General features: G+C 28.6%; 2 protein-coding genes across 6 annotated transcripts; both read left to right on the top strand.

The window, feature by feature from the left end:
- Window positions 1–6,697: 6,697 nt before the first annotated feature.
- On the top strand, window positions 6,698–12,549 carry LOC124845519 (putative trehalose-phosphate phosphatase F). Of its 4 annotated transcripts, none has more exons than XM_047322621.2 (15): window positions 6,698–6,742; window positions 6,830–6,893; window positions 7,935–8,003; window positions 9,449–9,524; window positions 9,658–10,186; window positions 10,475–10,615; window positions 10,819–10,890; window positions 10,991–11,116; window positions 11,227–11,283; window positions 11,366–11,467; window positions 11,565–11,642; window positions 11,808–11,877; window positions 11,946–12,016; window positions 12,112–12,204; window positions 12,293–12,549. In XM_047322621.2, exons 5-15 carry the CDS (start codon window positions 9,887–9,889, stop codon window positions 12,356–12,358), a joined length of 1,176 nt encoding a protein of 391 aa, XP_047178577.1. In that variant the 5' UTR covers window positions 6,698–6,742; window positions 6,830–6,893; window positions 7,935–8,003; window positions 9,449–9,524; window positions 9,658–9,886; the 3' UTR covers window positions 12,359–12,549. The 4 variants fall into 4 exon arrangements, with proteins under 4 accessions (XP_047178577.1, XP_047178578.1, XP_047178579.1 ...); XM_047322622.2 differs by having other exon boundaries at window positions 6,841–6,893; XM_047322623.2 differs by lacking the exon at window positions 7,935–8,003 and having other exon boundaries at window positions 6,704–6,742.
- Window positions 12,550–19,452: 6,903 nt separating this feature from the next.
- On the top strand, window positions 19,453–23,965 carry LOC148201657 (uncharacterized). Of its 2 annotated transcripts, none has more exons than XM_088108299.1 (12): window positions 19,453–19,731; window positions 19,831–19,909; window positions 20,002–20,077; window positions 20,176–20,259; window positions 20,369–20,473; window positions 20,928–21,008; window positions 21,100–21,164; window positions 22,275–22,344; window positions 22,429–22,506; window positions 22,804–22,901; window positions 23,004–23,139; window positions 23,371–23,607. In XM_088108299.1, exons 1-12 carry the CDS (start codon window positions 19,548–19,550, stop codon window positions 23,452–23,454), a joined length of 1,140 nt encoding a protein of 379 aa, XP_087964425.1. In that variant the 5' UTR covers window positions 19,453–19,547; the 3' UTR covers window positions 23,455–23,607. The 2 variants fall into 2 exon arrangements, with proteins under 2 accessions (XP_087964425.1, XP_087964424.1); XM_088108298.1 differs by lacking the exon at window positions 23,371–23,607 and adding an exon at window positions 23,647–23,965 and having other exon boundaries at window positions 19,462–19,731.
- Window positions 23,966–27,298: the final 3,333 nt, after the last annotated feature.

Raw genomic sequence — 27,298 nt, forward strand, 5'->3', positions numbered from 1 at the left:
TTCAAAACATAGGTACCAGATGCCTACATTTTTAAAACCGGGTACTAAACAGAAAATTACCTCCTAATATGGGGACTAAGTAGGTAATTAAGCCTAAAAACTAATAATACTATGCTTTTACAAAAATAACTACTATAACCATAAATGTTTCTTTTTCTTCTTAAATTGAGTTACATTGCATATTATTAAATCTGATCTAAGAAAATAATGGAAACTTTTAAAATTTAAGTTCTTAAAAATATTTTAAAAGATAATATGTAAAGTTAAAAGGCTATATATCAAACTTATTTAAAACTAAAAAAAAATCAATACACAATGTAATTAATAATCCGTACTTATTTTGTTTTTTTATAAATGCACTTTTATACAAAAAAATGAATTAAATAATAAGAAATCTTTTAATTTTATTATCGTTAAATTGTTTCTAAAATAATTGTTTCTTTTAATACCAAAATGTAATAATCCTATTTTTCTAAACATTTTCATAGTAATTACAAATAATATTATAACTTCTTAGTAACATCAATAATTATAATTAAATGGAATTTCATTTACAATTCTTAATCTAAAAAACATTGTACTCAAAACATGATCAACATAATTTCTAAGTACTTAAAAATATGAACAAATAGTTTAATAGAGTCTTTCAAAAAGGCTAAAACATATCATATAACATGTTCTTATACTCTTTCTTTCAGAACTTGTAGTAGTTCCAATGTTATTATCGCCCTCAACTCTCATATCTCCTCCCGTATTTAAAATACAATCATCACAGAAAATAAATAAAATAAAATCACAAAAATTGTAAGGAAAACCTAATCATCACAAAGATAAACTCCAATTAAAAGATAATAAAAATTTCACAAAAATTGACAAAATAAATTCTTATAAAAATAAAATCAATTAACTAAATCAAAGCATAAAACTAAAGAATAATATCTAGGCTCAGCCTTTCGGAAAACTAGCGTATTGAATGGACTCGTGAGACTTTGGACTTATCATACTTACCCTCCTTTCCTCCTTTTCTACAACAACAACACAAATGAAACATCATATTTCTTATCTAATGTTGACATGGTTAACTTCACTAGCTCCTTGAATATAATCCTCTTTCATATCATATCGTTTGCCTTGTGAAACTTCATTCGACTCTCATCACCTAATTATCACCCTCTATGTGAGTTAGATAATGGTAAAGTCAGGATAGTCTCACACCAAGTCCATTTCAATACACTTGGACTCAATCTGATTATCATTTTTCCTTGAAAATAACTAATTTGACAATCCTAATAATAAAATCACATAGACATGCATTGTTCAATATATGGTAATATAATCATAATTATAATATGTAGCTTACAAGGAAAACTATTTAGAAAAATATAAATCATTTATAGTATAGAAAAATGTCATAAAGTTACCACCCATGGATAACACAATAGACAAATTGTTTTTATAATTATACAATTTGAAAATTTCTCATATCCTAAAGTTTCCACTTCTAATCCGCATGTTATAACAATCACATAGACATACTACATTCTTAAAATGAAAACACCATGACACATTCAATATTACATAAAATCAATGCATTCTCCCATTTCTACTCTTTACACATTACAAGGATTAATAGTTTGACCAGATCCCCAATTAATTCATCAATCATTTAGATTCTGAAAATCTCAATATATTACAACATCAAAGACATATAATCCTTCAAATAAGCAATAACTTTACCATACCATCATCAAAGTCTCACCCATTCATCACTTTTCTTATATGCCAACTCTTCTATAATCCATTCATACTGTTTTATATTAACAACATTTTCATTCTCAACTAATTTCTCCATTTCAACAATTTCCAAATATCACATATTTATATTTCCATAATTCTAATCAAATATATCTACTCAAATTTTCATAACCTTCTCAGTTTATAAACTCACACTTATCACAAAGCTTCTTAACTTTAAGCAAACATGCAATCATAACACTAATACAAAAAATAAAATAAAATTAAACACTGAGACCTTAAATTTTTCAAAGAAATTAGCTTTGTGAGTTCCCCAAAACAAGCTAGCCTTTATACAACTTTTCTTTTATTTGCTCTTTTTATACAAGAGGGTCCAAAGATTAGAGTGTGATTCTAAGATTGGAATTAGATATAATATCATTTAGAAGGTAAAAAATAGAATATAATTGAAAGAAGGTACATACAAGGTGAAAAACGGATTGATTCAAAGAGTAGAAATAGAACTTAACGAAAAAAACTTATTAATTCTTGGAACTTCAATTTTTACATGATATTATTTGATTTTTGAAATAAATGAAAATGGAAGATCAGAGTGGAATAAAGAGATGGACGATGTTAAGAAAGGGAATGTTGAAGGAAAAAAAGATGAACACGATGCCCTTTGTTTTCTTTCTTTCTCTCTTTGATTTCTTATTATATTCATTTATTAATTATTTATTTGGGAACTTGGTATAGTTAAGAAAGGAGAAAAGGGTATTTGGTTGGAAACGGAGCTTACATTAATAAATGTAATAACTTTATAGTGTAATATAATATTTATAGGATTCTTTATTTTATTATTTTTATTGATATTATATATATATATATATATATATATATATATATATATATTAAAGATTAGATAAAGAATGTGTCTGAGTAATAAAAAATAATTAATATTGTCTTAAATTTTAAAATAATAATTAACAAAATAATAATCTTATAAGTATACTAAATAGTTACAAGTAATACAGTGAATAAGTAAACTATAGTTCTTCCAAGAAAATTTGAGTCATGTTATTCTTTCAAGATTATTTATCAAAATCAATTACTAATAACAACGTTTGATTTCAACTTTGGAAAATAGCATAAAATTAACAATGTAAAAATTTAAGATTTGTAAAATTGGAATAAAGATCACTGAAATTAGTCTCTGACATTACACAGTAACATCCTGAACAAAATACATTTTCTATTCAAGCATTCAAGCATATGTTGATTTAATTCCTTAAAGCAAGCTCTAAAATTCTATTAAATTATTAATTCCCTAATTAATTTAACATATAACTTTGCATTAATTTCAGATGTTGAGAATGACCAAAAACACAGAAGTTATTCCTAGCGTAGTTACTTTAAGTTGTTTTTCTTACATTTTTGTTCTAAAAATACTTCCCAGTACAAAAGAACGTTTAAAGATAATTATACTTTCATATAATTATAAGCAAGTCAAGAAAAACACAAGAACAATCACATATATTGCACAAAAAAATTACAATAATGTATTGTCATACAAATTAGCCTCTCCTAGACATCTAAAACGTACTCTTTACAACAATTCCTTGAATAAAGTGAAGTTTTGATGTCTTGAAGAGTCTCCTGAGCGTCTCCTGAAGTTCTCCTAAATTTTTCGTACTTTGTTTTGTCAGAACATGGTTTTTGTTTTTCTATCACATCTTTTTAAGCCACTTAACTTCATTAATTCGCTCAGCGCACGTGTGTATGCGCTGTGCGAATTTTCTCAATTGTTGCACTTCAACTGATGCTCTTCGCTCAGCGCACATGTACTGGTGTGCTATGCGAATGTCCTCCTTCTGGCTATGCGAGTTATGGCTTGCGCTTTGCAAGAATTAGCTGACAACAATCCACATAATGGACCCTTTCCAGTACAATGTTTAACATAACGTTCTACTACCTATTACAACTTTTAAATGAGGAACAACATCAATAATTACAAGATTGAGCTCATTTATAAGTAACAACTCTTTTTCACACTTGTTAATGTTTTCCAAAATTATTCAAATAGTCTAAATTCAAACCAAAGATGGACTGTTTAATCGAGTTGGAAGAGCTCCAAGGAATGGGTAATTATTGTTTTCCGTATGCCTAATTATTTATTGAGGAGTCCATATCACATGATACAGTTGAATTTTCAGTTAAGAAATATATTTTTTTTAACTAGTTTAGATTTGTATTTTTCTTTTTATTTTGGTGATTTTTACTATATTCTTTGTAGGAGTATTAAAGTTAACTCGAATCCATAAGTAAACTCTAATAATTATAGGTTTAAAATTTGAGTGAATTAAAAAAGATATAACTTTTTTTCTTTTAAATGTGGGTCAATATTCACTTAATTCTTAAGTTAAAGTTGTTTTAGTCAAATTGATGGTGGGTTAAACCATAATGTATCAACATCAAATCTATAAATTCTTTTTATTATTTTTTATTATAATTATTTATTACTTTTAATAATGGCATTTATACTTTTTTAATATTAATTGTTTAATAATATTTAAGTAATTTAATTGATTTATTTATTTATTTTGCTAATTACATAAGTTAACGTTTTGATATTTATTAACATTTTGAATTTTATTTACTATCTTTATAGTATCACTTTTAGTAATATTTAAGAAAATATATGAATATTTTATTTTACTTTTATAAAAAAAGTAAGTTAAAATGTTACTATTTAAAACAAAAAAAGAACAAGTTAAAAAATAAAATATCAGTTAAATGAGTAAAGTCATATAATCCAACGATAATTAAATTACAAAATTTACATCTTATTAAAAGTTAATAATAAGTCAAATTAAATTACAAAATTTATATAGTATAAAAAAGGTGAGACATGTTAGATAATTCACCTTTAAGCTCAGAGATAAATAGGGACGACAAAAATATTGGTATTTGTGGATACACGTAGAAGATAGTTGATATTCATGGATAACGAGTTTAATACTCGTGTATAAACGGATTGAGTACGAGTATCATATACCTGCATCGTGAGTATATGTTATCTACAAAAATTTAAAATTAGAATTTAATTTATATTTTATTAAGTTAAATTTTATTCAAATTAAAATTTAATATATATTTTATTAGATTAAATTTAATTAAAGTTAAAAATTTATTTTATATTTAATTTAATTTATATTTTATATTTTTGTAATTTTATTTAGATTTATTTAAAAATTTTATGAAATATTCTTTTTAAATATTTGTGGATATTGGATATTGATAATTTTTTAAAACAAACTTGTAAGTATTTTTTAAACGAGTAGCCGACGGATAACAGAATAGGTAATAGACGAATTTATTTGTTATAGATTAGATAGCATATAGACAATATCTCTGTTTGACAATCTAATATCATCCTAACGATCAGTCAATAGATTCAAATTACCTTAACTAATGAAGGTTTTAATATGTTTAAAATTTTCTTTTATCATTATGAGTGTAAATAATTTTCATATATAAAATATATTTTAAATAATAAGTGAAATTATTTTTTTACGTATGATTGTTCTAAAAAATTTAAACTAATTTGGTGCATTTTAAATTTGTTGAAATAGTTTGTTTTGAGAAATCATGCAAAATTGTAAGTATGACTTAATTTACTTAGTAAATTATCTTGAGAAAATTTTATTTAGAAAACTAAAATTAATTTCAAATTGATTAGACCAATTAATTTTATTAGCAAATTTTAGTCCAATAATAATAATAAGATAGTTTTATATTTAAATTCATTTAACACATTAGATCCTATTTATCGAATTTGCTTTGTTGTTTATCTAAGTTGTATTGATGTTTTTTAAGTTTATTCATATTATTTCATAAGAATATAATTTATTCTTTTTTATTTTTAAAATGTGATTATAAAAATACAAAATACATACACTAAAAGAAAAAATTCTTCTTATATATTATTACAAATTATAAAATACAAACAGAATATATCTTCGAACCAACCAATTACTTAGTTCAAATAATAATAATTTATAAATGCCATTTTGAAATAGGAAATGAATTATGTTAGGAAATACTCATATTCAACATGCTTTAGCTGTGGATGAATAATACCGTCATAAAAATATACATTCTGAAAAGTGATTTTTCTATCTCTGTATATTAGATGTTAACTTTAATTAATTTGAATTTAAAATTTATAAATATATTTGAAAAATAAAAGTAAAAAACAAACTCATCAAATATGACTAGGATTAGAAATCTTTCTCAATAAAGGTGAGATTAAATTTTAATATATTATGAGTTAAAAATAACTTATAAAAAATTTATATTGAATAGGTTAGTGAATATTAGTTTCCTAAAACAACACACATTTATATTTTTACAATATCTATACCTATAAATATATTAATATATGGAGATTTTTTTAATGTTCATATTTGTTTTCTAAATTTATCTTGTAAATAATTTTCTTTTAAATTAAATCATTATTTTATTAATTTTATAATTTCTTTAAATTTATCTGTTTTTCTTAATTTAATATATTTTTTAAACTGTTTATTTTTTTATTATAAAACAATCTATAAAAGAAATAAAAATGTTTTACAATAAAACTATAAAGTTTATTTATATTTAATTTCATAATTATAATAATTATTATAAAAACAATGGTGAACACTAGTATTTGATAAAAAAAATTATTTTTAGAATAGACAGAGTAAAATATTAGATTAAATCAAATTAAAAGCATATATTTTGTAATTTGTTGTAAAAGAAAATGATTTCAAAATAGCCCTAATGGAAAGTAAATTAAAATATGAAAGCCGAGAATAATGCCAACATCATAACGTGAAACAAACTAACTTGATAGGCAAGTCTCCTTATAGCCTCAAACATATAAATAGCTAAATCCACCTTCTTTCTTCTCCTTCGCCCTCTCTCTCCCATTTCTCCTTTTCTTTGTTTTCTAGTTTCATTCAAGGTGATTTTTCATTCCCTTTTTTCTACCCTCGTGATCTCTTAAATCTCTTCTCCTTCCCCTTCTTCTTATTTTGTTCAATTGATTTAGATTTGTTTCAGGCCCCTTAACGCGATTTCTGCGCCGCTGGAAAGAGCGGTAACTGATAAATCAGGTACCTTCTCGATCCCCTCTCTCTCTGCCTATCGTGAGATGATCCCAATTTTTTTATGTCATTGTGTGATACGTGTTCCAAAATCAAGAACGAAACCAATTTCACCTCATGTGTCCCAGTAATGGCCCTGTGGCAATGAATCATTGATCAAAGTGTCGTCTTTTTTTTCTTTTTTCCCTTCTGAAGCCGTTTTGTTTTGCATTTGCCTTATATGTGCAAAATGGCACGGGTGTAATCAAAAGGTGATGCTTTTGGGCCAAAGGGACATGAAAAAAATTTAGCCGTAAGGGTCGTCGTTTTTTCGATTTGTTTTCTCCTGCTCCTGTAGGCCATTAATTGGTTTTTCATTTTTTTTTTCAATATCTCGGTCATTTACGACATTTCACACCATACATACATACGGACTTACATTTTATATTTGATTGAAAATGTTTAAAGCTTTTAACCATACCGATACTCCGAATAGTGCATGGTAATTGAGCAATGATTTGACTGCTCATGTGTCAAGAGCGGAGTGTTTCTCATCTACCATTTGCCTCTAAAAAATAATATGCTTCTCTAATCGTTTCTTATGGTTACAGAAAATGTTCAATTTTCGGAAGCATGCATATGGTTTACTAAAATAAAAGTACTATAATATTTTGCCTAGCCCACCTGCCCGATTTAGGTTAAAGTTTTTCACAGGGTAATGGTTTTTTGTCATCCACAATACTTTTTCAACATTGACCTTAACCTAGGTCTGATGGCTGCCAATTATATAGTAACAATTGCATATTCTAAAAAGCAAATTTGATATGTGCCCTATAAAACAGGCAATATTGACGGAGGCTGAATAGATTTTCTACAATTTCTCTCTCTCTCTCTTAATTTTTTTTACCATGCTTTTGTTGTCTTTTTGTGGTGGGAGAGTTATTGGAGTATGGTTATGTCCTTAACTTTTATTCACGTTGGCTGTTGAAGTGTCTAGTCAATGAAGGGAAATTTGTTGTGATCATATGAATATAGTTTTTTTTTATAATTTATATATATTGGAATGTGAAGGTCGTGCGTTGGATCTACAGCTACAAGTGACAGGCTGACAGCTACTTTTTTTCTCCATTTTTAGCTCGGGTAGGTCCATCACCGAAGTTTCAAGTTTCAAATGCATACCACAGATATAACTGCACGTACACATGACTCATACAATGCACTACGCTACACAACTCTGTATCAAGTGTTAATATTTTATGTCATCTCTTTCCCAAATGTTGCTATAAACAATTACAACAATAATGATTTCTTCGTTAGAGCATTTCCGATGGTCTACCGAAATTTGTGCTCTTAACTTGTTTAGTGACTCCTGTCTTATAATATTAGATATAAAATTTCAGCAGTTTTCCACTTACCGGTGTAATCATCTAAATTCTTAAAACACACCTCATGTAGTACTTAACAAAATGCAATTTTATTTTTGGAAACCATTTACCTGTTCTTTCGATTAGAAGCATGTCAACCCCATCCACTTATGATCTTGAGTAAAATTGATTCTTAAATTGAAAAACTTCCCAGGAATTACTGTCGGATATGCTCGTAGTGCATTTGAACATAAGGGACGATGCATATGCATAATGATTATAATAATGTTAAAGAAGGTCATGTGTCATTTGTAGATAAGTTCGAATAACTGACATAGTGACATGATAAACGTATAGTATAATGTATTGATAATCTGCCTTATCTTCTGTGCGCATCATTAGATCTATGCTTGTTTAGAACTCTGTTTATATATTTATTTATTCTACCCAAGAAATTGCCAAGTAATTTTGAACTTCACAAAAGTATCTATTATACATTGAGTTTTTCTCTATGGATTTGAAGTTATTGTCTTGTGAAAGTATTTTTGATTTTCATACTTGGGAGGGTTTATATACTTTTGAATCTGTTATAGACATCATTTGACAAGTATTAATGTTCTTCCACGGTGAAAGGTAAAACGGGTATAGAAATAAAATAAATTGTTGACGTGTAGTTTGGTAATGAAATAAGATTTTTTCCCTTCTTTTTATGTTATTTGTTTCGAAAGAAAACCTTTTGGGAGTAAAAGTTAGAGGCTAGAAATCTTAGTCTGTTTTAGTAGAATGTTCCATGTGAATGTTGATTATTTGAAAAACAGTAGAATCAGGTGCTCCTCTTAAGGTAATTGTAACTTTGCAAGCTTCCATTGTCATGCCAATTGCACCAACACTCAGAAGAACTGGAAGTTCCCCTGGTCACTGAATTATTATCGACCAAACTTATGGGACATCATTTTCATTGTTTGCTTTTTTTGACAACAATGTTTTCTAGTGTTTCCTCGACGTGTTTCGTTTTTTATATTCGTATTTCATATCATGTTCAGCAATTCCTACTTTTCATTGTACATTCCTGTTTAATCAATTAAACGTCTATTACTCTTACACTAATAGGCCTTTATCATGTGCACACACCACCATAGAAACAAATTACATATAGATGTAAATTTTGTATTCATTGATAATCTATAGCCAATATATAGCTTATGCTTTCCTCGGTTGCAGATTTTATAACAATCACCCTCTATTCAGAAGACCCACATATCAATATCATCACAAATGCAATGCGATATATGAGAAGGTATTTTGTTATAGTCAGTTTTCTTTTGTTTCATCTTCCTAACATTGTTATTTTCCCTTACATTTAATGACAAAACCCCGTTTGGTTGCTCTGTAACTATGGTTATTATTCTCCCAATTAATCAAACTTTCAGGGAAACCCGTGCTTGATGGACTGCTCACACAGTTGCAGTGACAAGAGAACATTAAAGCGGTGGTTTTTCATAGACAAAAGAGTTGGTTGAGCGAAGATAAAAAAGTCGAATAGGAAGCACATAAAATCAACCCTGTTTGTGACAAAGTCACCCGCTCATAATATCAAACTCAATCATTTATAGCTTTCTTTGATACGTTGGTGCCCCTCAAATAGTATAGCTTGGTTCAATGGATTTGAAGTCCTCTCATGTTTCTCCTGTTCTCACTGACCCTGTTCCCGTCAATAAGTCAAGGCTTGGAATGCATTCTAGTCTGCTAGCTTATTCCCAGCAAGATTCACCAGTCTCTCCGGGGAAGTACTCAAGAAGCAATTCAAGGAAAAGTACAGGGAGTGTCGATGATGTGAGGTCCAATGGTTGGTTGGATGCCATGAAGGCTTCTTCCCCTCCAAGGAAGAAGCTACTTAAAGGGTCCAGTTTTCAGATTGCTTCAATTGACTTTGAGATTGAAGATTATTGTACATGGATGGTAAAGTTGCTACGTAGTCATCATTTCGTCATCTAGTTCTTTGGTTGATTTATTGGGGATTACAATCGTGGTTTCTTCATGTTCCTTGATATTATGTAAAATTGTGCACTATACAGTTGATATAGTCATAATTGCGATTGCATTATCATTGCAGACACCAAAAAAACCTTGATGTTGCTATCAACATCACAGTCGTAGACCGTATTCGGAAACCATGCATTGATCCATCTCACTTAAAGTTTTTTTTTTTCCTTTCTAGACTGTCTTTGATTTAGTTTCTTTTACCAGCTTGAATATCCTTCAGCACTAGACTCTTTTGAGAAAATCATTGACCTTGCTCAGAATAAGAAGATTGCTATGTTTCTAGACTATGACGGCACACTTTCACCGATTGTAGACGATCCGGATTGTGCCTTTATGTCCGAATCTGTAAGTAGTAGATACTGGATTGCCATCATATAAATATATATATGTATATATATATATATATATATATATATATATATGTATATATATATATATATATGTATATATATATATATATCATATATCATATATAAGGTACAATTAAGTCAATTCTTCGTTAGTTTTTAATGTAAGTTCTCTCTTTTTCTTCTCAAAATTATGCTTAGATGCGAACAACTGTGAGAAGTGTGGCAACATATTTCCCCACAGCAATCATCAGTGGAAGAAGCCGTGACAAGGTATCCAGGGTGATTATTGTTTTATTATTTGTTCAGTTCAGTGTTCATACTTTTCTTTATCAAATTTACTGTCATAAAAGCGTGTTACTTTAATTTTCAGGTTTTTGATCTTGTTAAACTAACAGAACTGTACTACGCTGGTAGTCATGGGATGGACATTATTGGCCCTGTCAGTGAGACTTTGTCCAAAAACCACCCTAATTGTGTAAAGTCTACAGACCATGAGGTGTGTAACAGTAGTGAAGCAATCACGGATTGTTTCACCGTTTTATATACATTGAATATATGTCAAAGAATTCTGAAGTTCACCGTGTCCCTGTATTTGAATGTGTCTAGGGAAAGGAAACAACTCTCTTTCAACCTGCGAGAGAATTCCTGCCTATGGTTGATGAGGTGCGAGTTCTCTTTAATATTTAGCGAGAATCATTAGCTTTTTCATAAATTGCAAAACTAATGATGGGGTGATTTCATGCAGGTTTTTAGAACCCTCGTCGAGATTACTAAAGATATAGAAGGCGTAAAAGTTGAAAATCACAAATTTTGCGTTTCTGTACATTACCGTAATGTAGAGGAGAATGTAAGCATAGTTGCACCAACCATGAGGAGTTGATATCTTTTTCCCATCCTGATCATTCCATTATCTAATTCTTTTTTACTTTTTAAATGGACCACAGAATTGGACAATAGTTGGACAACGTGTCCATGATGTCTTGCAAAATTACCCTCGTTTATGTTCAGCTCATGGACGGAAGGTATTGTAATATTAGCCATTCTTAATTGGAAAATGGAAACTTTATTCTTTTGGACAATTTTTAAACATTTATGACTGTAACTGGTGATTTAAAATTTTAGTAACTAGCTATTCATGTCTGTTCATATTCACTTTCCTGCAATATAAACCTTCTTTGGTGCGGTAGGTTTTAGAAGTTCGTCCTGTGATTGACTGGAATAAAGGAAAAGCTGTTGAGTTTTTACTTGAATCTCTAGGTAAGAACCTCTCTTCTGCCTTTGATTATTTATTGAATACAAACCAAGCTCAAAATGGTGTTTTGCAGGATTTAATGATAGTGATGGTGTGCTTCCCATCTACATTGGAGATGATAAAACTGATGAAGATGCATTCAAGGTATTGAATTAAAAATTTTCGGTATTTTCTTCAATCGGACATATTATTATGCTACAAATTTTAATGAGTGGAATGTGCATATGGTAAATATATAGGTGCTGCGAGAGAGCAATAGAGGTTATGGGATTTTGGTTTCGTCGGTGAGGAAAGAAAGCAATGCCTTCTACTCTCTTCGAGACCCCAATGAGGTACAAATCTCGGCAATCTGGGCTGTGCAATTATTTTGTCTGAGTGTTCTTTTTGTCAGAACTAAGATTATTGGTATAATACGTGCAGGTCATGAAATTTCTCCAACTCTTGGTGAACTGGAAAAGACAAGAAAGAAAGCATGGGAAGATGTAAAGGCCAAAGCCTCATTTTATTTTATACACCAATTATATAGATTTTCTAGAATTGATTATTTCTTCCTCCGCTTTCATGTTTATTAAGTTATTACGAATGGAAGCTACTGGATCCCTGCGGATTTGTGGTTATTATTGCTATACAGTATCACTTTTTTAATCTTCTCAGATATCAGCAGCTTCCGTCATTTATTTAGCATTTTGCTAAAGCTGGATCAGTAGTCATTCCTGTATTATGAACTGCTTCTTGGCAAGCAAAATGATATGAACAGTAATATTATTTATACATTTAATTTTAATAATAATTTAAGCATTTTTTTTTTAATTTTCATTTTATCACACATAAACCCTTTTGTCACGTATTTCACTCTTTATAATCTTTTTTCTTTCTGCATAAATATGTTGTTTATCCTATGTGCATAGTGCATTACGGAATCAATGATGGAACTATTTTATGTATGTTTTTTATTTTTATTTTTATGAAAGTATAATATTTAACCATACTTATTTGCATCTGCTTTATAATTTCTATGGAAAGTAAATGTAGGATGATTAGGACGTTAGAAAGAAAAGAAAGCAACGGAAAACAAGACACGACGGAAGCAGTTAGGAAATTGACTATCTATTATGTATAGAGAAACAATTGATGGAGGAAAAAAAAAGTACATACATTTAATTTACGATAAGGACGATGCTAGTGAAACATCGTATTCTAATGCACATACATTTGCATTTATTTAATGAATAAACTTCAACTTTACCATAACACACTAAATTAAGCGCCATGTCTAAGCACATTTTTTTCGTGGAAGAAGAAAAGGTAAGAAAAGTAAAATAAAATATTTCATAAATTTAATTCATATAAAAGTTAAAAATCAGATTTTAGAAAAATTACTATAAATTAACTTATAAATAATTTATTTTTAATTTGTAACAAAATTCTTCCTACGTTTACTATCCCAATAATAATGTATAAAAAATTGTCTAAACAATTAAATAATCGATATAATATTCATAAAATTTGTTATTGAAGTGTAAAAAATGGGTTAAGTACCTAGTAATAACGGCTCATTAACTATTAAAATATGTTTGAGTAATCATAAGTATTTCTAAAACTATTTACAGTTTTTATAATTAAAGAAATTATTTATTACCTTTTACACAGACAAATATTTCAAAATTTTATATAACTCTAAATTTAATTAAACGTCACATTTCTATACCTAAAAAGAAGTAAGTGGTTGATACAACATTACAACTTTTAGAAAAAAGGTTACAACTTTTAGAAAAAAGAAGAAGGTTATTTCACATCACTTACTATCATTTGAGAACCCTTTACAAAAGTGAAACGGTCCTAACAAAAGTGATTTTTTATATTTCTAAAGAAAAAGACAGTGAATGATAGTAACAAATGAAAGTAAAATTTTTTGTTTTGTCAAATTACCATTGTCCAAACTTTTATCTTTGCAAATAAAACAAGTTAGATTTTCCTTCTTTCATGTAAACTATTTTTTACAAAATATAAATAAAAATTAAAAAATTAAGATTTATTAAAAATAGAAAATAATGTTTCAACTTCTTAGAAAACTAAAAAAAAAAAATAGGAAATATTCCTAAAAAGAATTATTAAAAAAAGTGAGCTTTTATAGAAAAAAAAAGTGGACATTTTATCTGTCAATATGATAGTCTTTCATGTATATAGTTAAATTAGTGTGGGAGGTTAAGTTATGATATAAGCTAGGTCATACTTTAGGTAGATATGAGGTAAATGAGTTTGTTATATTTTATTTATGTGTAGATGTTTGTTTATCTTAAATGAAGGAGTTAATTTGGAATTTTTCAATATGATATTTTAATGATTTTTTTTTTGGTATGTGTTTAGGTGTGACATAACGAAAGCGCGAAGATGTCATGGTTATTTTAAATTTTTAAAATTCTGTATCTATATTTTTATACTATTATATAAAGGAGATTTTTTTTTTGTGTGTTTACATTTGTTTTTCGTTTTCATATTTCAAATAACTATTTTTTTTTTAATTTAACCGTATTTTTAAATTAAATAAAAAAATCATTTGTAAAATAAATAAAAACTATCCACAATAAAATTGTAAAACTTCTTTATATTTATTTTTATAATTTTTAATTCATTATTTTTTGTTATCATAAAAAAAACCCACATAACACGTGTTTTCATTAACATATAACGAGGGTTTATGGAAATTAAATTAAATAGATTTTTAACCTTTTTTATGAAATACATTATTTAATGCTAATAAATAGTAAAATTTAAAATTAAATATGAGAAATAATAAAAAACTTATTAAGATTCTTTTTACTTTCTTTCACTTTTGATTTATTTATCTTATTTTTTACTCTATCATATGTTCTTTTTTATGAAGAAAAAAAATAGAAATTAAACACAAACTCATTTTTTTTTCTCATTTCTTACATGTTTTCTTCCGTAGAAAATAGGATATCTCTTTCCTCACTAAAATATTAGTTTCATATTTTTTTTATCACATGAGTATTTTGTACAGTAATTTTTATGAATATAAAAGAAAAAACTAATTATTATGTATTTTTTCATTTCCTCATATATGTCTTGATTATTATACATTTTTCTTTTAATAATTACATCATTCAATAATTAATTAGATTTTGATATTTTATATTTTAGTTTGTTTTTTCTAAAATACGTATACTTATGAAAAATGAAAGAATAGATTCATTTAAAAAGGTGATAAAAGAAAACTACATGTGAAGATGAAAACAACACAATCAATTTCTTCAACTATTCTGAAGTATGATGTTAATGACTCAATTATTTATTTTTATTTTATTAATGATAATGATTGAATATATAAATTTTGAGTGTATTATTTTGGCTCCTCAAAATTATTGATCAAGATTCTTCATTGGATACATAAAGTGTTTATTCTAAATCTTTTTGCAACTAATATGTCTCTCATAGTGAGAATCATAAAGATAATGATTAAAGATCACAATGCTACATAACAATATCAAACTAGTTTGCATCACTTGGATATTGTTAGGATGACAACAAAGACAACCCAAATTATGTCAAACATTCTTCTTTTAGTTTGGGAAGTTCATGAGACATATATAGTCATATGTTCAATTGAAAAGTAAATCATGATTAAGGTTTGAGATATATGTTAATGGAAAGTGGTAAGTGCACAAATCGCACATAAAAAGTAAATGTGGTTCTTTTCATAGAGACTTGTGCAGCACATGACAACTCTAACAATTCACAACTTAATTAGACAATAAAGTTCACAAAAACACTAAGAAACTCTTTTTGGTATTTTAACAAACAGTTGGTGTGCAACAAAAATTTAACATAAAGTATATACAATTGTCAATACTATATTCCATTCACTTCATTATCATGCATTCATAAGCATCTCAATTTCATATTCAAGTCAAAATCAATTCACCAATATACTGAAATCTTATCCCTAGTGACTTTTAGCCTATGATAACTCATCAAATTCTAATTTCTTGAATCCTCAACAAGTAAAATCATGCATTAAGTTCAAGAGTCTTAAAATTAATAATGAATTATGTTCTATCTGTTTATATAAGATTCATTAGGTATTCAATTTCAATTATAGATTCAAAAGACATTTTTCAACACTTCAAGAACCAACAATCAAGTCATGGGTGATCAAGTCACAACAAGCATTAAGCATAAAAAATTAAATACTAATATTGAAATGAAAAAACTTATGTATTAACATTGCAAAATACACAAGATTTAGTTTATTACATCCAATTTCAACAAAAAAGGTTAGCTCTCCATGGTGGATAACATAAGGTTTACAAATAGAAGAGATAAGAAAGAAATTGAAACTAAGGAGAAATGCACGCCCTTTTCCCAAGATTAATAGTAATTTCTTCATACTGCAATCGTACCTCCCATTTACATCAACACCTCAAATTTGTAAATCTTCTCCCTCATCAGACAGTAAAGGGGAATAACACCATGGATGATGGTTGAAGACGCAAGAAGGAGTTGGAGAGCTTCCTAGCACTCTAAACAACCTTCAAGGACCTCTCTTAGTCGCTTTAGGTGAAGAGAAATTGTGGGAGGAAGAGAATGACCCAAAACCTCGCGGCATACACGAATAAATAACTCATTTTGGCATGTTAGCGATGTCACCGCTCAACACCATTGAATAAAATGCAAAACAGTAGCTCTTTGTAAAGCTGCCGCCCAACGCCAATTTAGCACTACTCAACGCTAGCTCTACAAGACCTAGTGACGCTTATTGCTACTTTTGTGGTGCTCAATACCATGCTTCTTTGAGTTTTATCTTGTTTTCCTCCACCACAAATGCTTCCTATTCACTTATTTAACCCACTTAAAAGGATATATTAGAGGTAAAACAAACATAAAGTAACTGAAACCTAACAAATAACAAAACCAAGACAAACTTGAGGATTAAACAAGATAATGGAAAAGTTTATTTTATTCATAAAACAAACACACTAAAATAGGTAAAAATAAACCTTATCAATATAGAATGAATGTTTGAACTTACACAATATCTAAAGACAAAAAAAAAATCATTTGACATCTATATTTTTATAGAGGAAACCAAATTTTATTGGTTTGAGATGAAACACATGATGGAAGATAGAAGAGAATTCATCACTTAAAGAGAATTTTAAGTGTATATTTTTGGAAAAGTATGTCTCCAATAGTGTTGGATGTCTGAAGACAATTGATTTCTTTCAGCTAGTGTAAGGAAGCTTGTTTGTGACTAAGTACGCTGCTAAGTTTAAATAACTAGTGCGATCTATTAAAGTATTGAAATTTAAGACTAACTCATACATAAAACTAGCTTAGTAATGCAAAGTTTCCATATACTTATATATAATTATTTGACTTTTTTCTAGTTGATGTGGGATCTCCAACACATCCTATCATGTTAAGAACATCGAACATAAGAATTGAAGGGGTTCAATAGCTTATGGTAGGATAGTTTAAACTAATATCACTTAGATAAACTTTCAATGGTTTTGATACTATATTAGAAATGACTCGGATATCTTATTAAAGTAGTAAAATTTTAACCAAACTCAATGCTTCAAAACTAGTTTAAGGTTTGTTCTTACTTATATATAAATATGACAATAGATTAAGTCGAATACGAGTAAAATAAAATGATTATCCATTTTGCTTAAAATTATTTACCTCATTACTCCTACGATTACCTCTCCCGTATCTATGAAAAATATTAGTAGTAAACATGAACACCAACAAATATTTTTATATTTTACTTTTTCAAAATTTTAAATAAACTTATTTGAAAATACATATTTAAAATATAAACTTAGATAAAAACAATTAATTTGAAAGTACAATACAAACCAATTTAGTCTTAAAAAAATAGTTTCACATAAATATAAATTTTAAAAAATTGATTTTTTTAAAGACAACCTCAATTTCATATTTTAACTAAAAAAATAAAAATATCTAAATTCAAATAATAATTTTTTTAATAATTAATATTTATTTTACTAATAATATTATTTTCATTATTTTTTTAATAAAATTTTAAATAAAATTAATTAATAATTATTAGCACTTATGCATTATAGATACCATAATATTTGTATTTAAGTTATTTTTTTTTTAAATAGGAAGCAACGTGTTAAAGTTCTACGGACTTTGAAAACTTTAAAAAACTGTCGCTCGAGACTAACTATAACAATTGATAAAGTTTACACCGCTTTTTTCATGACAAGGAAAGACCAAAGGGAGCAAGTCAAACCTTGAACATGTTTATTTTTAACACGAAAACACTTAAACTCAACCGACTAACATACAAGTTTTAAATTCAACTAAGGTTTGAATTCTTTCAAATAAAAAAAACCAAACATGTCATAAATGTTTCAATAGCAAGAGAATCATTAGTGCATTACATTTTTCAACACTAATGTAGGAGACATTTATTTTTGCATTCGACTAAGCTATTATATTTATAACTTTATAGTTATTTTAAATGTTATATAAAATAAAAAAATTATCTTATATATTTTATTTATTTATTATATGACATAAAATGTACTTTACAAAAAAATACATTATATTAGATAACAATTGCATTCTTTTAAGGCTGGAAGGTTACATCTTTCACCGAATGTCGTATTCTTTTAGAAAAATACTAATAAATACTCTAAAGACATTTCTTAAAATATAATTAAAATAATATAAATTTATATAACAGACTTTTCAAAGACAAAAATACTCTTTTTTTTTATAATTAATAATAATTTTTTTGACAGATTTTTTCTATTTTTATTTATAATTAATAATTTCATATATTAAAATATTATTTATTTTTTTAATACAGAAATTTTTTTTAAATTAATTATGATTTTTTGTAAAGTTTAATATTTGTTAATTATTCTTAGTACACTTTGGAGTCATTCTTTTATACCAAGAGAAAATGGTAAATTTTGCTACAAGATTAATTTAGTAATTTAAAAATAAGGTTATTTTAACCATATCTTTTCTATTCATTTCTTTAAATTGGAAGACTATCCTTGAAGTTAATATTATTTAAATTACTGGCTTGTTAGTAAATAAAGGTAGATTTATTTGAATGTATTGAAATATAATATATATCTATATAATCTAATTTGAGTTTAAATAAAAAAATTAAGAAAAAGCTCGAGTTTAAATGATTGGTATCTATTTGAAATACATAAGGAAATAGAAACAGAAATAAGAAATGAAAGATAATATAATATAACGACAATTAAGTTGCACTGTCTTATTCTGTTAAACATTTAATAACGTGAGAGTGTTTGAAAAACAAAGGAAAATTGTGCGAGATAATTATCTGAACAATTATATTTTGCAATTAGGAAAGTAGTTGAAAAAATAATACAAAACAAAATTAAACATGGGTTTAATTAAAGTTAACTTGTAATTTCATTAAACTAAATAGAAGTGATTGGAGGAATTGCTTAAAATGGGAGGTATTGCTTAAAAACTGTTACAAAGATAGGTAGCAGAGAAAAAAATATATAAATCTGACACGATTGGTGTCCAAAATTAGAGAGGTGAATGTGTTTGGATGTGGATCTGGCCTATTACTGTCAGTTATTAATTCAGAAGTGGTAACGGAGCTTACCGTCTTAATCTCAATCTCAAAATGTCACTCACTTTGCAAACTCCGTCCTCGACGACACTCTCTTCTGCATCTTCCATTCACTCGACAACAAGAAGATCGACTTCTTACTTCTCGATTCGTTCCACGCTTTCCCCAAAAACTATCCATTGCAATTCCCGCAGGTCCTACCCTCAAACTCTCGCTTCTGCTTCCTCTATCAATATCGGTAACTCATAATTTCATCACATTATATAATATATATATTCATATTCGTTCCTTCATTTCGAGCTTTCCTTTTTCTCTCATTTCGCAATTTCTGTTTCAGCTTCCACCACTGAACTCGATGCTGTGTCCGCCTTCAGCGAGATCGTCCCCGACACCGTCGTTTTCGATGATTTCGAGAAGTAATGTTGTTTTATTCTTTTTGTTTCATTCGTATGGAATTTGAATGAGTTCTGATCTGATTGTTAATCAAAGAGAGAATACGCTGCTGCAGATTTCCTCCAACTGCTGCTACTGTCAGTTCATCGCTTCTCTTGGGAATATGTGGCCTTCCAGATACCATTTTTAGGGTAACATGTGCATTTCAATCTTTGGAAAACCTAACTAGTGCATTTCGGTCCGAGTCTGACTTAACGAGTTACGCGTTTTTTTATTATTATTATTATAGAATGCTGTGGAAATGGCTTTGGCTGATTCTGAGTGTTATGGAATTGAAAATCCTAATGCACGAGTGTCTTGTTTTGTCAACAAGGTATTTGTTTCTGTTTTTCATTTTAATTTTGATTTATTGATAACTTGTGATGCTCATTTGAGTCTAATCTATCTGTTGTTGTTTTGCGAATTTGTTCCTGAAACTGTAGGCTTTCGCGAATGTGGGTAGTGACTTGGCAAAGCTTGTCCCTGGCCGTGTTTCCACAGAGGTGGATGCGCGGCTTGCTTATGACACGCACGCCATTATCAGGAAGGTATTTGACATGTTTCATGACAACTTATTATGTTCAAATTCTACTGCCTTGTTGAATTATACACTTGTAGTTCCATCGCTTCTTTCTCAGGTTCCAATCACAGGTCTTGTAATTTCTCAGGATTATATAGTTCTTATTAAGTTATCTATACTAGTCATGAGTAAGAGCTACAGTTTCGATTTTGGCTCCAGATGTAGGAAACCAATTGTTTTAGTTGATTGCACATCATTCTCATATAGGCAATGCCCAAACTGAGGAGATAGGTGTTTCTCTCTGACTCTCTTTTCCTTTTCGCTTTTTCTCTCTGTAAATTCTAAGCTGTGAGTGACTGCTTGACCGTTTAGAAACAAGCTTCACGTTTTGTGAGTCCTTGTCGCTCTGTACAGTACAATGACAAAATACATATGTGTTGTGAGTTGGTGAAATCTAATGCTACTGTTATCAAATTTTACAGGTGCATGACTTGTTAAAGTTGTACAATGATAGCAATGTACCTCCTGAACGTCTGTTGTTTAAAATTCCTTCAACTTGGCAAGTGAGTAATCTGAAAAATAGAATTGTAGTGCTAGCTGAATCCAGATATACTGATGCTTGATTCATGTACTGAAGCGCTTACTTTTATTTAGGGAATAGAGGCTGCAAGGTTGCTGGAATCTGAAGGCATACAAACACATTTGACCTTTGTCTATAGGTAGTTTTGTTAAATATTTTTAAAATGCTCTCGAGGTAGTATAAGTGCGAAGCCATATTAGTATACTGCTTAAAAGGCTTGGATCTTTTTTATTATGTGTAGTACACCAATTTTTCTGTTTTGAATGCTCTTAATACATTGCAATGTTATCTCTAAACCTCATGAATCTTACGATGGTATATTTTATTATAAGAGAAAAAAATTCAGCAATCTTGGTAAGCTATATCCATAACGAGTTTTATTCAACTGATATGCATGCTCACTATTCTCAAGGGCATAGTTTCACTGTTGCTTTTATTAATCTCAAAATGGTTTCATCTGAGCTTGAATGAACTGATGTTTCTTTTCAGCAGAATCTCTTATCTTATATATCTTTATTCCGTAGCAATGATAAATTTGCTAGTATGCAGTAGGTTGATGTTGCGCATATTAGGTTCGAATCTAGGTGTATGTGGACATCTCAATCATCTCACAATAAATGAAACACTATCCGTGTAACAGAACTTATAGAATATATAAATTAATGCAAAGTTCTGGTCATATTCCCATAAATAGAAAAATAAAAGCCATCTTTCCCCTGAACACAGATATTTTATGTATTGGAAAAAATAATACTGAAGCTTTATTACTACGATTTCTTGATGTTAAATTTAAGTTGCTTAAAATATTAGCAAGTCTGTTTATGATTTTTTTTCTTGACCGTTATCTTTTAACATTTTATGTGAGTGTGGCAAAACTATCCTTAAAAACATGGTCAATTGAAGTCATTGTATGTTAGAAGTACAATCGTTACACTTTTTTGACTCTGGACCACCAATTTGAATATCGTATGGCTAATGCTATGAAGCATGGAATCATGCTCTCTTACTAGAAATTTTGTGAAATGTTATGCGTATTGTTACGTCGAAAGGAAAAAGGAATTATTTCCTTTAATGAAAATTACATGTTTGGATAATGACTACTGATGTGAAAAAATTTCCCAGTTTGTTATTAGAATTCAAAGATCTAAGTTTGTGTAACCTTGCATCTAGTGTTATGAGTTATTCCGTTGATTTATTTTTTTATTTTTATTTTTTTTTAATCCTTCTATGGATGGTTCTATTTCGGCAGTTTTGCTCAAGCCGCTGCTGCAGCTCAAGCTGGTGCATCTGTTATTCAAATTTTTGTTGGTCGTATAAGGGTAATTTCTTTCGTTATTTGTGTCATAAGAGTGTTTAACAGGTTAAGTTTTAGGGTATTCTTTTTAAACTTCGTAATTTTTCAGGATTGGGCACGTAATCATTCTGGTGACGCAGAGATAGAATCTGCCCAGCTAAGAGGAGAGGATCCAGGGTTGGCATTAGTATGTTCTTCAATAATACTCTTTTGTTAATTGCCTATTGCTCTATTCTTAGAATTGAAATTTGTTTATTTTTGTGAATACTAACTTAGAGCTTTTGATCAAATAAAAATTAACTTATAAAACTCCTGGTGAAAATGTAGATATAGAGGTAATTTATTTTTTCACAGTTTAAGTCAGTAATACTGGTATATGATTTGTGGAAAACAGCTTGGCTATTGCAAGAATCAAATCTTTACTAAAAATAGTTATGATGATCACCAACAAAACCTTTGCTTGAAATCATTATTATTGTTTCAGGTGACAAAAGCTTACAATTATATTCACAAATATCGACATAAGTCAAAGTTGATGGCAGCCGCTGTTCGCAACAAACAGGATCTATTTAGTCTTCTGGGGTATTCGAAGACTTCCTTTCAGTCAGATCCAATTTAATACCTGATCGAAGTTTTATTTGTATGATATACTATCAATTTATTTTCTTTTTCCTCCTTGTCTAGGGTTGACTATATCATCGCTCCATTAAAGGTATTGCAATCTCTCAAAGAGTCTGTTGCTTCTCCTGATGAGAAGTACTCTTTTGTTAGGAGGTTATCCCCTCAGTCTGCTGCAACGTACCAATTTCGTGAGGAAGAGGTATGGTTTCAGCTTCTGATTTCATTTGCTTTTCACCTTTACAAAGTAGAAATTTAGTTGAAACTGCAAAATTAAGTTGGCGTCGATATATGTCCGCCCACCTCATAATTTCAAAAACATGGTGGCATGCCCATTGCTCCTTTTACTCAAATGGAAAATAAAAAACCAATTACACGAAGAGCAACTTCAAACTGCATGTTGTCTGTTCTCTAATGTTGTTATTTCAACAAGGTGTTATGTCTCCCATCAAGAGGCTCAGGAAAATCGAAATCAACCGACCCTAACTTCGGTCACTTTATTGGCTTGAAAGTTTGATTTCTATCAGTGCCAATGTAATACGAAATGTGAGCGTACTGCCATCCACAATAACGCTATTTCCAGTTTCCTTTCTCACCTCAATCATCAGCCGGATAGTTTAAATAAAATCTCATTTTTGTTCTGAAGTTTGTCATATTTGCTAATTAATCGGACAGCTTTACTAATAATTTTTCATTCTTTTATATTCAGCTTGTTCAATGGGACCATGATAGCATGGTAAATGCCATGGGGCCTGCAGCTGTGCAGCTTTTGGCTGCTGGACTGGATGGCCATGCTGATCAAGCAAAGCGGGTGGAAGATCTATTTGAGAAAATTTGGCCACCACCAAATGTATGATTTGACGTCTGTCTTTTTGTCGAAAGAGTGTTTTTCCTGATGGAATAAACGTAGTAGCGAACAGATGAAGGGGATATTCCGTTTTTCTCTTTCCCTCTGACCTTTGAACCCTTAAACAATTTCCTTAATATAAAGCACGCGATTCCTAAATGCACTTCTGGTTATCTTTTCAGTTTTGTTGCAGTTGCATATGACTTGTTTTATTTCAAGAGAGATATTTTTATACTGTTTATCTTTCGTGTACCATTCACTTAAATTTCCGGAACTTCAATTCAGTTTTAACTTGAAATAATACCGGATACTCCTATAAAGTAAGGTGCAAGAACCCACCCTCCAAGGGTGCCAAGATCTGACTTCTTGAACTTCGAAAATTTCTTAGACTACATTTTATTCATTCAGAAATGAGTTTCTCACAATGTAAAACATTCTGAAAATTTACTTTTAAGTGAACGGGAGGTAATCAAGAAAATTATGGGGTGTAGGAAGAAACACCTGCTGCTTAGTAACCACGCTTGAGCCACAGCAAATTGGGCCACATTTAAGATGCCTTTGTTGAATCATATAAAAATGTTGAGTGTTTCATCCTCCACCTCCAACATATCATCTTTCATCTCCAAAAATTCCATTTTTAATCTTCTGACATCTCAATCTGCACCTTCAACCTTTTCAAAAGATTTATTTTTTAATTTTAATAAAAATATTTTTATTTCCTTCTCTTTCTTATTAAAGACACCTTAATAAATATCTTTTTATTTTCTTTTCTTTCTTACCAAAGCCACTCTACACCACCTTAATAATAATTTAATTTAATTTAAAATTTAAATATTATTTAATATAATTTTATATTTTAATGATTATCAAAATATGATTTATATTATAATAATAGTTATATTAAAAAATAAAAATAAAATAATTAAAATAAAAAATAAAAAAGTGAAATAATAATAATATAAAATTTGATTTGATATGTTAAAATATATTAAAATAAATTAAACAATTATTAAATTTTAAATAGAAAAAAAAAATATGCTAACGATCATTCAATTGAATATGCTTTAGACACTTATTAATTCAACAACACTTCTATATTCTTAAACAATCATTCAATTGAATATGTGTTAATATAAACTTTTCTTTCTCGAAGGTAGCATGCCTATTAATAAATTTCTCTTTTGATTATGCAACAGGGTTTCTTTTTCAACTATTGAATCTTACAATAGTAGCATCTTCTATTTAGAAAAAAATCAAAAATAAAAAGAATAAAATACAAAATCAATAATTTGATTGATTAGATTTAATCATCACTTTGTTACCTTTTCAAATATGTAATGTTACTACGCAACAATATTTTAATTATTTTATAAAATTAAGAAAATAAAAAAGAAATAGAGTCTCTAATGAGATATAACTCTTTAATGAAATAAAAAACAAACATTTATATTTTATTTGTGAATAATTTATTATTTATCCATTCAAATAAAGCTGAAATAGTAGTGTTGTATATTTAAAATTTGCAGTCAGTCATCTTCTTGAACGGTTCGATATTAATCAAATTCATCCATTTTTTTTAAATGTTGTGAACATACTAAATTATAAAATTTGACATCTAATATTAATTATTTTTATTTTCACTTATGTATAATTAAAGTATCATACTTACCCTTTTTTCTTTCAAATTTATTTTAATTTTTTCAAGAATAAATTTTTAATCTTTAATCATCGCGTGCATAAGTAACCTTTTATGTTATTTTAGATGTATCAACTACTTTTTTGAAAGGAAGACTTATAACAGATGATTGATTTGTGAAGCTTTGAATTTTAATTCAGCTCTTAAATTTTGAATTTTCAGCAACTTTCAACAATTTGTTTCGTTATTATCGACTAGTTTATTGAGCAGCAAGTCCAAAAACTGTGATTCTATGTAACACTCATGATGATGTAAATTCTAAAAAAATAAAATCATGATTTCTATTAAATGTTAATTAGTTGGCACTCTGAATCATCCCATGTTGATGTTGGTTCAGTGTGGTGGCCATACATTGTTAATTTAATTGACACCGGTGTCCCTTAGTGAACATTATCTGTATATATACTGAAACACAAACAAAAGGTTATGTGCTTAGAAATTGTCGTGATTAGCTTGCCCTAGGACAGGTTCATATGATCAAAATTAATTAGTCATTCACTCATTGGTTGCATCAAACATTATTGAATAAATGTAATCATACCAAATAGTAATTCCCGAGAGGCATGTGGAAGCTGCAACACCACCCATTTGCTCCACGTGGATTGTGGAAACATGCAACAAAATTTATGTCAAAGTATAACTGGGTTGGTTGGTAGGGCATATCAATTACATCATTAATTGTAACGCAGGGAGAGCCAAACCTTAAGATCTGCCTCTGCTTTTGTCTGCTTAATTTCTTTGGTGGCTTCGTGAACAATGAAAATTATTGTTGACCATGATAATGAGAAACATTATTTGAGGGGAAAAGAATGTCAGCCACAAGCAGAAAATACAAGAAAGAGAAAATGAAAGAATAATGTGAATGTGGATTAATCAGGAGCTAATTGATGATCCTTCACGTATGGCCTAAAACTGTCACCAAAATGTTTGGTAAATAGAAAAGCCACGGTAATGTGTGTTGACAGTTGCATTATTGATGGACCATCTGACTCAGCAATGACTCACACTTGTCATTCAGCTATTAATCACAATCATAGGGAAAACTCTTTTTCAACCTCAGATTATGAATCAATATATAGTTTTTTTGGTTGTTGTTTAGTGATGCAAATTATTGGTAAACTCCAAACTTCAACCCACCTCTCTCACTGAACTGTAATAATGCATTTAATTAAATTTGTTAAGCTTAACTTTCTCATTACAAAAAAATAAACTGTTCTTGTACAACATTAACTCATCATTTAATGCTTGTTTATTTACATTATTAAAATATGTTTCAATCAAAATCAACTCTTATATGCAAGACCAAGTAATAAAAACTATGATCTTGAATGCCTCAATCCAAATAAAACTGATTCATCTGTTAAATAAGATATCGAGGTTTTTGCAATAATTAAGTGGTATAAACACACTATGTTATAGTAATAGTATCATGCCTATATACAAGATCAAACTCAAACTTTTAGTTAAAGAAAAGTGTTGGACAAGATATGAAGTTTGAATATTTCATACAAGTAAAATGAAGTTAAAAATGAAATAAAATAAATTATTTAATAAAGATTATTGTTGACAAATTTATAAGTATTACATCATTTTATTTATATAATTATAAAAATATACTTCTCATATGTGCTGATGAAGCTTAATAACATTACAGGTAAATATGAATATAGCATTTTTAAAATTTTAATTCAAGTTTAATATAAATCTAAATAATTGGATTGAAAAGAAATTTAAGTTATATTAAAAACACTTTGTTGTTAGCATAAAGCTAAAGAGCAGAAATTTTGATGTCTCAAAGTCAAGTCTCAAGTGCTCTTA

The sequence above is a fragment of the Vigna umbellata genome, chromosome 3 (assembly GCF_029865625.1).
Source record: "Vigna umbellata cultivar VRB3 chromosome 3, Vumbellata_1.0, whole genome shotgun sequence".
Classification (NCBI taxonomy): Eukaryota; Viridiplantae; Streptophyta; class Magnoliopsida; order Fabales; family Fabaceae; genus Vigna; species Vigna umbellata.